The 11140-nt window shown below is 51.2% G+C and overlaps 1 protein-coding gene across 2 annotated transcripts in view; it reads left to right on the top strand.

The window, feature by feature from the left end:
* The first annotated feature begins 10846 nt into the window (after positions 1 to 10846).
* The window catches only part of IGDCC4 (immunoglobulin superfamily DCC subclass member 4), a 79903-nt gene continuing 79609 nt past the window's right edge, over positions 10847 to 11140 (top strand). For both annotated transcript variants that reach the window (XM_042875862.1, XM_042875863.1), the window contains exon 1: positions 10847 to 10963. In XM_042875862.1, coding sequence (XP_042731796.1) covers positions 10867 to 10963 — 97 coding nt within the window. In that variant the 5' untranslated portion in view covers positions 10847 to 10866. The remainder of the gene's footprint in view (positions 10964 to 11140) is intronic.

Raw genomic sequence — 11140 nt, 5'->3', positions numbered from 1 at the left:
ATCCTCACCACCAGGTAGCAGAGGGGAAGGTTTCCCCACGTGCTCCTGTGTGCTGGTGAATGAACTGCTGCAAACCTTCTGGGTGGTGGTGATTTTCATCTGTATGATGAATAAATTATGAAGTTGCTTCCTTAACTAATTGCTGTCACTTGAGCTGACTGTACCTTTGGGTATGCAGTGGAAGCAAATATTTCTCTTTAAAATAGACTTTCTGCGGATATTTGAGCTGAATTGAGGCTAAACATGCTCCTAGAGATGAGAAGTTTGCAGGGCAGAATGAACTTCTCATCCCAGATGAGATTTTTCAGAAATCACTGTGCTGGCCATAGTGTGAGTGCTGCGTGCTGGAGGCTGCCTGGGTTTTTGCTCAGTGCTCTGAGCTTTGCAAACATGAGAGCTCATTTATCTGCGTTTGTGCATTGGGTTTGCTTCTGAGTGAGCAAAGCCTGTATCCGATGTGTTTCGGGATCTTTGCCCTGAGTAGGACTGATGGAAAGCAGCCAGTACTGTTGTGTTCCGAGGAGGGAGGGGATGCTGCTGTAGAAAAGAGTGAAGCTGGAGGTGTCGGCTGTGCAGCAGACTGGCTGTGTGACTCAGAGCAAGCTGAGCTCACTGCTCTTGGCTTCCTGCTCACTGAACTGCGGATCTGATAGAGCTGGGCTGGGCAGGACCTGGGCCTTTGGGTTTTGGTGCAGTTGTAAATATAAGAGGAACTCCTGTGGTGATTGCAGTTCTGTGCCTGGATCTGGTAGGTGAGGCAGCAGAGCCCACAGAGCTGTGATTCTCAGGGAATGATGGATTGGTGGCTCCCGTGTTTCCACATCGTGCTGTCAGATGAGCACCTGCCCCACTGGGCAGGCAGACTGCTGCTGCTGAGCATCCCAGCGTGGGTGGTGCTTATTTCTAGGCCGGGTTGGTGGCTGTGGGGTTGCAGGCTCCTACTCTTCCTTGTGCACCTCCATTGGCTGGCATTAACAGAGGCTGCAAACCCTTCGGGCTTTTGAGACCCCATTTCTCCCATTTCTGGCCCATTCTGAGTCCACTCCCTTGGCTGCTGGGGAGGAATGGTACCACGGTTCCCATGGAGACTCATTCGTTCCCCTGCATGGCATTGCTGCAGCACTTCTCAGCCTTTTCAGGCTGCAACAAAAAGTGTTTTCCTGCACAGTGTAGAAGGGGGTTTCATTTGCAATGGGACAAGCTGGTGGGCATAGCTGTGCTTCCTGCTGCTTGTTGCTGGAAGGAGATCAAAAATGCCCTCCATGCCAGCAGAACACTGCTTCATCCACACTGCTGCTGGGCTCCACGCACCCAACAAATCCCCTGCAGCTGTGCTGCTGGCATGTCCCGGATGTGGACTATGCTCCAAATTTGTCCTTGGTGTCCTGGCTGCAACAAGGGGAATCCTGTTGCGTGAGAGCATTGAAGGGTCCTGGTGTGGGGTTTGTGACGATGAGAGCTGTTCATCCCTCCAGTTTTCAGCATTGGCCTGTGCTGGTCCTGGCCCAGTTCCATCCTACACCAGCAATTTGTCCTCTGTTACAATCTATTTTTAATGTTTGGAGTTCATAATTCTGTTGTGTAGCAGCAAAACGGAAATATCTTTCCTGGAAGAACTAATGCACTAAATAAACCCTCTGCATACCTTACAAGAGAAAGAACGGATCTGCAAATGTTACAGGAGAGCAAATAGCTGCATCTCCCTCCCCGCAGGCTTTTTTCAGGCTGAGCCGGCAGACAGAGCTGTGCTTGGGTCCCTGCAGATGGGGGCTCGCGCTCCTCCCACGCTGCGCAGCCCGGCTGGCCGGGAGCCAGGCTGTGCACTTCGCAGGGAATTCGCAGTTTCAGTGTTGTTTTTTTTTTTCTGCTCTGAAACGGATCAAAAGCAAACAGCAGATTTACTCTGCCAAGCGAAATTCTGGAGAGGCAGAATCTGAGCGTTATCGCTTTGAATTAAAGCCTTTCACGTTTGCGTTTGACAGCGTTACGGTCGGAAAGTTTAAACCTGCTTGAAATGGAAAGCCAAAACATCGGAACGGAGCGGTTGGCAACTTCTGGAAACTGTCCTGTTGTCTTCCAGGCAATCCTTGTCCACGCAGTCCCGGTGTCGTTCGGCTCAGCCCCGCTTTGTGCTGTGTCCATGCTGATGGAACATTCCCGGCATAGGCAGCAGCAGGCCTGGCATTGGCAGGGCACAGGCCCTTTTTCTTTCCCATTGTGTTTGGAATTTCACTGTTTATTTTTTTTTCCCCAGCTGCCATTCCCCTCCACACGGTGCAGCGGTGGTGGAGTGGCTGGACGCGCACCTTCACCTTTCTGTTTCTTAAAGTAGAATCACAGCAGTCGTCGCCAGCTGAACACCTGAAGTGATGGCATTGGTTTCCTGCCAGCGCCACTCAAAAAATCCACAACTTTGGCTTCATCGGCCCCCATTGGCAGCTTGGAGGTCAGGTTTTGCCCGGGGAATACGGGAATACGCAGTTGTCCCAGTGATTCGGGAGCCCTTTTCCCACCGAGCAATGGGCCCTTTCTTTGGGGCACAATGAACCCTCTTGCTGCCTTTCTTGCCTTTTCTTCCCCGGCTTTCCCACATTCTGTTCGCACCTTCATGAATATTCAGAGGCCATTGGCCATATGAAGCTATTGAGAGCCCTTGTTAACACTTCTCCTAATGACATGCACCTTCAATAGAAAACAAAAACACAGATAAGAGCTTGTTAGTGGAGACCCTTGTTCCCCACCTAACAAGGTTTCCATTGACTCGGACACTTGTGGTGACACATTGCTTGCTCTCGCTGTTGCCTCTTTTGATTTGCGACTGGCTCTTACCGAGGGTTTTTTTTTTTCTATTTTTTTGCCTTTTTCTTTAATTGCGCGGTTTTAAGCTAATTAAGAAGGAGGTCAGGGCTCCCTCCCAGTGCCGTGCTGTGCGTGCGGGTGGGAGACACTCAGCTGCGGCGCGTGGGAACGTGGCATTGAGAGCAGCCCTGGGACACGAGTCCCACTGCCCAGTGTCCCCATGGGCCAAAGCGCTGTCCCCAAGGCGATGGGGGGACACTGAAACATCTCTCAGCTCCTTTGCCATGCCCTCCAGCTGCTCCGGGGAGAGTTGTTCCTGACACAAGGGCTCTTCTCCATCCTCTGGTCACGCTCTGCTCCCACCGCTACCCGTGAGGCTTTCATTAGGCTGGGCCGACCCATTCCATCCCGTGAGATGCCTGCTTGGATTTTTCTTTTTTTTCTGGCCACACCTCATTATTTCTGCCGTTACTGGGCTCTTGCAGCGTTGTTTGTTGGCTCGTGGAGGCCCCTTAGTTTCTATGGATACTGCTTCCCCAAGTGGCCAGGCTATCAATTAAGACAGCATTGCGTCTGAGTTCTTCCCGGGGACCTTATGAGGGGGCAGAGGTGACTCCCCCAAAATGCTGTGCTTGTTGCAGCACTGCTGCTCACTTGTGTTTTCTTAGCGTTGCCACGCAGGATTTCTACAACTGTAGGTAGTCAAGGATTTTGCAGAAATTTCCAGCCCTTCCAGTGGCCCAAGAGCCCAGGCTCTGGTCGCTACCCAGTGGGAATCGATGTCCTGGAGCAGGGACAGCAGAGAAATGGGCTTGGGTTGCGGTGCCAGTTCTGGATGGTGATTACAGTTCTTTATATGCTCTAAACTGGTTTATCTATCCCCAGGTAGATGTGTGCTGCCAACAGTGCTGTAATATCCATCGAGGGCCGCCCAGAGGTACGAGGAATAAACTCGCATGTTATTAGCTAATAGAGGGAAGTGATTCGATATGGCTCTCAGAAGCTGGAGCAGATAAATAGGATGATAAATGTTGGCGTTAGCAGACGTGACCGACTCCTCTGTCTCCGTGATTTGGTAGTGCCCAGTAATTAAATAGTTGGAGCCTAATGTATTTTAAACTAGAGCCGCAGCCCGTAAATCAAGCAGATTATGCTCTTCCCTGCTGTGTGCGCTCTGCTTCAGGAAGAATTCCCATTCCTGTGGCACAGCTGCTGCTGGCCACCACGTGGTGGCCATCGATCCCATCTCGGAGCCCAGCAGGCAGCCTGGGAGGGCACCCTGCGGCCTTTCCAGCTTGGGTTGTCTCCTTGTGGTTGGACCAGCTTCGTATAAACATGCAAACACACGCGAGGTGGCCAGCAGCCCTAAAGCTCTGCTGCAAAATGTGCCAGTTGCAGCTGAAATCTGTACTGCCTCTCTGCAAGAGCATCCCCAGCTCATTTGTACTTGCACCATGGTTTGGTTTTCTTTGCAGCCAGACTTGTACCAAATACGCATTTCTGTCATATTTTTACATAGGTTGTCCAAGAAGGAAACACAGCTATTTCCAACTGAGCTCGGAGTCGCATCAAAGTAGGAGCTATTTTTTATCTTCATACAAAACTATCCTCCATCTCTCATCCTCCTTCTGGCCAGAGCTGATTTTTCTGTGGGAGGCTGGATGTATGATGTAGAATTTATCCATTAACATTTAGCAAAGGCCAGATTTAAACATTTCGGTGCCATCCGGCCATTTTACACCTTTTAACAGTGTTCCTGGATGAGCTCTGGCTTTCATTTGAAAATGTCTCGGTGATATCTGGCATTCAGCAGAGCTGTCACCATGCCCCTGCCCACACGCAGCAACGCCGCAGTGATAAAACCTCTGCTGGCTCTTCCTGGATTTAATTATTTCTAATAAAATCTATTTGTGCTTCAAATTCTCAACTCAAATTCTCTTCCAGCTCATACATTTTTAAGTAAAGCAGGTAATGCTGCTCTGTTATTACAAATTACGACCGCTGAGGTCTTGCTGCACGCAACAGCCATGAGGGGGCTAACGGTGTGGGCTCTTCCATTTTAGCTGAAATAAACATTCCTTGTACTTCTTTAACAATGTAAGCTGGTGGTCTTCAACCCATGGGGAAACCTTTTCACAAGCAAAAATTTCTGCAAGGAATTAATTCCCAGCCCTGGCTGACATAAGGTCCTAGGACAGGGCGGTTGGAACTGGATGATGTTTGAGGTCCATCCCAACCCAAACCACTCTATGACTCTGTGATTCCACAGTCCTGGGGTCCTAATGCTGTTCTGTTAGTGCTTACAGCTGTCAACCCCATGCCGTTTGTGCACACCAATACCTTAGGGACCTCTTAGCTTGGCTGCAGGTCTGATAACTGAGCGTGCTTCATTTCTCCCTTACCCATAGGACGTACTTGTTAAATACAGCAATTAGGAAGGGGAGAAAAGAAGACCTTTTCCCAGTGAGGATATAAAACTTCCTTCAAATTGGCTGTGGCACTGGAGACCCAAAACTAATAAGTCGATCCTACATCTGTATAATAAACTCATTTATTAGGTTTTTATTTTAAGAGTTGGTAGCATTAATTAGATTGATATGGCCCATAAATCACTTGATTTGGCTGAGCCCTCAGATACTTGTAATTTAAATTAATACAAGTGCCGTTTAATTAATCTGATTAAATCCTGGGCCCAGAAAAGCACTATTTGCAGCATCCAGGAGCACAGTAATGGGGAGGATGAGTGTTTTAGAGTAACACATCTTCCTCTGTGGAGGGCCAGGTGGCTTGGCTGCTGAACTGAGGCACAGCAGCAGAGCTGCAGAAGAGGCAGCCCATGAGAACTATGAGAGCTTAAAGCCCTTGAACCCCACCTCTGCTGTGGGCTGTTTGTCCCTGCCAGCTCAGGCTGCCCTGGGCCTCATCCATGGCCTCGGGCACCTCGAGGGATGGAGCACCCACAGCTTCAATGGGCAGCAATGCCAGAACCTCACCACTTTCTGAGCAGATCCTGAGTTTAGGAGGTGAGCTCCCCGTAGATAAGAGTGGGGTGCAGCTCGTTGTGCTCCCTCCCCTTGGTTTCGCTGTGGTGGCACAACTCTGAAATTCACACATCACAAACCCCCTCTGAAGCCCACTGAGGACCTGGTGCATCCTGTGGCACAGCACCAGCCTGGCCCTGCACAGCCACAGGTTGTTTCCATCAGGGTACGTACGACATAAAATACGTTTTCTTTACAAGTGGGAGATAATGCTATTACAGCAGTTGGATTAATCTAATATTCTCCTTCATTGGCAAAAGAGAATTGCCTAAATAGCCAGAGAGAGACACGTTTTACGAGTCATTCTTAAGGGCTGTCAGACTTTCTAGGAAAGCTATTTGCTCACGAGAAGGAAATCAGATTCCCCACAGCTTTGCTTGCAGCCTCGCAGCACAAAAGCTGCCCTGCAAATAGTGTGGCCAAGCTTTCCTTCACCCGGTCTGGAGGAAAAAATCACAGGGAGGGAACCTGTCAGAAAAGAGGGAAAACAGCCCAATTAGAGGCAGCAATCTTGTCGCTCTCTGCCCTCTCTCCCCTGTGGATGAAGCAGATGTAAAACAATAGCTTTATTTGTGCAGAATTTAATTGGGAAGTTCAAAGGAAGCGTCAGAGGCTCTTCTGATCTCTGAGTGTTTGAACGCCACGTTGCATCGGTGCCTGCTGGCCACGGCGGTGACCTCTCGTGTTAATTAGTGTTTATCTGAAATCGAATTAGCTCACAACTGGGAGAAAGCAGAGTGATAATCACAGATTCGTGTGATTCTCACGTAGAGGTAAAGCAGGTCTCTGGCTGCAGGAGTTGACATTAAAATGACTCTGAGAACGTTACATTTGGGCTTTGCTTTTGTAATGCTCTCCATCTGCTGGTGCTGTTTCTCATAGCCTGCGCTGCCTTCATCTTTGCTGAGTCTGCTGCTCCACGCTGCCCACTGAACTTAAACCATAAACCAACACTTGAACAATGATGCATTATTTATAGCAGACCGAATGCTGTAAGGTTGACAATGGTGCAAAGCTTCTCTTTCTTGTGGTCAGTAATCCATAAATAAATACATCATCTATTGAGGGTCGCAGGACTGTCAGATGGATGGCAATAGCCTGTGTTACACAAGGAGGGCATGGAGGATGCTGTGAGAGCCAGCACCCACTCCTGGTGCAGAATGCCCGTTTCTGAGTAATGGTGTTAGAAGTCTTCACCTGAAGGGAGGTGTGAGTGTTATTGGTGTCCGGCGTGGGGCTGGGTGGAAGGTGGAGGGTAGCAGAGGTTCTCTGTGCAGGGGAGAAATGTGTAAAGCTGTCAGATTCTGTGCCTCTGTGTGAAATACTATACAGGGCTTTGTAGCTGAAGCTATCTTAACAGGAAGGTATACGGCCCCAGTTTCTGAGCAGAGAATAGCCAGAGATGTAGAAGTCTAAGGCCTGTCCACCATGAACATCTGCAGAGCTTCAGCGTGTCAGGCTGGGATGAAAGCCTCAGCTCAGGTCCCAGCATCTCCCAAGTGCAGGTATGTTTTCATTCAAGCCTTCCCCTTAGCTTGGAAGCCAGATCTGAGCGATGCTGGCTGAAAGGTGGCTGCTGCTGCTTACCCATGTTCAGCTCAGTGCTACAAAACCACCCGCTGGCACACAAGCCAGATCCGTGGGTGCCAAAAACGCCCTGATGGCTTACAGGTATCATGTATCCTTGGGCGCTAGCAGCTCCATTTTCAGGGCTCAGCCACCAGAGGGTGGCATGATGATGCTCAGCACGCAGCCTGCCTGCTGCTTGCTCGGAGTGTGGCGTTTTATAGCAGCGCTGGAGATCTAATAAAACTTCAGAGCAGATCCTTCTTTTTGGCACACGGACACATTTCCCACCACAAAGGAGCCTGGCGGGTGTTTCTATCAGCAGCCCTTATGCGCAGCAGTTCCTGATGTTACATATGTTCTTTATGCCTAAAACCAACCTTATTAGGTTATTAGGTAGCGTGGCAACAGATAGAATTTAGACTATTTAAGGATCACACCTTTTAGTGACGCTTGGCAACTGCTGTAGGGAGAGGTACACAGATGTTGTTTATGAGCAAATATTTTTTTCACAGATGTGTGTTTATAGGACAGTGATGTTCTGTGCAACTGCTTGTAACACACGGGGGTGTTTCTGCTGGAATTTTATTTGGTTATAACTGGCAGTGAACAAGGTGGTTAACTGATACATAGGCACAAAAAAGACTCTTGGCTGGAGGCAAGGGACTAACTTTAACAAAACATTCATTTCATCTCAGATCTGCCAATCTGGGCTGTCTCAGCATGTTTTCCTGAAGCAGGCTTTCAGTAACCCAACCCCAGCCACTGTCTCGAATAACGAAGCAGTGGTGGGGTTCTGTGCAAGGCAGGTTAGCATTCGATCATTCAAATCCTCACTTGGGTGACAAGTCCCAGTGAGCAGCTGGGAGCAGGGCATGGAGGATGTCCAGGCAGTGATATGAGATGAAGAGACAAAAAAAAACCAACCCCAAGCTTTATGTATACAGGTTGCTTTAGCATGATGGTTCCCATGTGCAGGCAGGTGATGTTGCTATTCAGACCAAGCCTTGGTCTCGCTGTGAGCCATTTCACAGCCCAGCACTCATCTGAATCCAGCCTCCCCCATCCTGGGTGCACGCAGATTTCTGTACTCGTGGTTCTGGCTGTAGGACCAGCCCCTTGTCCGCAGTGTGCGTGTTTTAAATACGAGTTTCCAAATCTCATTACCTGCTGGCTTTTCCTCTTCTATTTGTTTTTCTCCTAACAATGCACCTGCCAATATCTGCCCCAGAGCCCCATTTTAAGTGGCATTTTCCATTGTTAATGTCATGCTCCTGTTCCCTATCTATCTTTGGCAAGTGCCGACTGCCTGCAGCAGAACCAGGGAAGGGGGAAAGCCCTCTCTGGGCACAGCAGTAACGCAGCACCCATTGCTGGAAGAATGATGAGATAGCCAGCATAATAAATATTTATAAGAGCAAGCGTAATGAATTGAATGTGTAGTAGACTGAGGATCCCTTAGGGTTTGGTCATCACATGTTTTTTTCCCCTTTTCTTTATTCTCTGTTGTACAGAACTGTCCTGATGTCCCCGGGTTGTCAAGCAAATTGCTTATTGTGTTGCTCACTTACACAATGCATGTTATTATGTGCAACCAGCTGCTCCTGTTTGGCATTGCTTGCACATACAGAGCAGGAGGCTACCGTCGCTTCTCTCATGTGGAAGTCAATGCATCCTCGTGCAGGAGTTGCTGCCAGACCAAAAGTCTGGCAAAGAAGTGATCCTCGTAGGAAAGGTCCCTGAGAGATTCCTGCTCTGGGAAGAGTGAGGCTGCAGCTTTGCAATGAGTTTGAGCACTGGCTTTGTGTTGCCACTGAAAGCTTCTTCATGCCTCTGCCTACTTGTTCCCACTGCTTTCGTTCTGCTGGCACCAGCTCATGGGTGACTGAACAGGCAGCTGGAGCAGAGGGTTGATTTTGCTGCTATTGCTGTTGCCAGTCAAGTTTTCAGCTCCGTCCCTTCCCCTGTCCATCTCCATGCTCATTCATGCACTAATGCTGGCTCAAAGGAGAAAGCAGCCACCTCTTCTAGTACTGAGAGCAGTTCACATCCATCATAGAGCCCCGTGTTGGAGACCTGTCTGCAGCTAAAGGCAGGTGGCAACCAGGGCAGGGGCTGCGTAAGAATGGGCCACTTAGTCCTGTTTGGAAGAGCAGCAACGTGAGCATCTCCAGCACTGATCCCTGTGTGATGGCTGTGGGCAGAAGGGATTATCTGTGGAACTGGAGGGCACTAAGCCCAGGGAGGGGATGGTTTCATGTCTACAAAGGCTTCAGTGTGTTCTGAGTTCAGGGTGTTGGGGTTTGGCAGCACAGGGTTTGAGGTGGAGCTGCTTCTGATAGGGGGTTTGCAGGGCAAGCAGTCTGGAAAGCAAGTGCATATTCCAAATGGAAATTGTCCTCTTTAGTGTGCAGGGTTAAAATAAGGGAATACAAAACAAGCTCAGCCCAGAATAAGAACACACACATGCTGGTTTTTAAAATAGTCATCCTGCTTTAAGTCTGTATCCTCCTGAATTTGCAAGTAACTTCTGTCTCTTTCATTTCCTTTAAGGTCTCTGACTGGACCACACCACCAGGCTCTGAACCCCACTGCACAAGAAGCAGCCAAAGAGCAGTTTTCATTTCTTATATCGTGCTGGGCTAGCCTAGAATTTAGGTAAAGGTTTCCTTGCTTACAGGGAAGGAGAAATGTGCAGGATACGAGGAAAAAAGAGCAGGGGTGTGTCTGCAAGCAAACCAGAGCAGGCACAATGAGGAGGCATTCCTCCAGCCTCATTAAAACCATCTGACAGCACCTTTAAAGCCACCTCTCACAGAAGGGAGCAGGTGGGAAAAAGCCGGAGAGAAAGGAGGGCTGTCAATCGTCAGCTCTGCACGCGAGAGCTGCGGGACGGAGCTGCGCTGTCAGCCTGCTGTCACACCCCGAGCTCTGCCTCGGGTCCGTTCCCGCGAGCCGCGCGTTCCGAGCCTGGAGCGGAGCTCGCTCAGCACGCGGCCGCCTCCGGCTTCGCGCCAACCGCGCGGCGGAGCAGCGCCGGCGGGCAGCCGCGTGCGCGATGTGCGGCACGGCTCGGCTGCCGTGGCGCGCGCCGATAAGTGACTAAATACCCTTAACGAGAAGGAATCTTAACACCGTGAGCAAGAAGCCCAGCGAGCGGTTCTGAAACCCGTTCCCCTCAGCCCCGCACCTGCCGCCCGCCCTCAGCAGCGGGCCGGCCCCGGCTGCCAGCAACCTGTTGGGCGGGCGGAGGAGGAGGAGGAGAAAGCGGCGGTGCGGGGCTCGGCTCGGCGGCAGCTCGCTGACAAAGGCGGAGCGGCGAGCAGTGCAGCCCGGCCGCCCCCTCCTCCTCCTTCTCCTCCTCCCCCCGCCGGCGGCAGCGGGCCCGGCGGGCAGCGCGGGGCCGGGGCGCTCGCACAAGATGGCGGTGGGGCGGCGGGAGAGCGCGCTCCCCTGGTAAATGCGGCCGCGGCGGCCCCAGCTCCCGGCGCCCGGCGGGGCTTACATGGCGCTGGAGGATCTGCTTTGTGTCTGCTTCGCCGTGCTGACCGTGCAAGGTAGGCGAGGAGGAGGGAGGAGAGCGGAGCAGAGCGGGGTCGAGCCCGTGGGAGGCGGCGGTCACGCGTGGGGCCGCGCTGCCACCTGCCCACAGCGCTCAGCGGGGCGGGAGGCGGCGGTCCGTCGGCGTCCCCTCAGCGCCCGCTCCCCTCAGCGCCCGCTCCCCTCAGCGCCCG

This window comes from Lagopus leucura, unplaced genomic scaffold (assembly GCF_019238085.1).
Source record: "Lagopus leucura isolate 7727_CA_CO unplaced genomic scaffold, USGS_WTPT01 Super-Scaffold_100015, whole genome shotgun sequence".
In the NCBI taxonomy this organism is placed as follows: Eukaryota; Metazoa; Chordata; class Aves; order Galliformes; family Phasianidae; genus Lagopus; species Lagopus leucura.
Note: the sequence above shows the minus strand (reverse complement) of the source record. Positions and strands in the feature narration are given on the sequence as shown.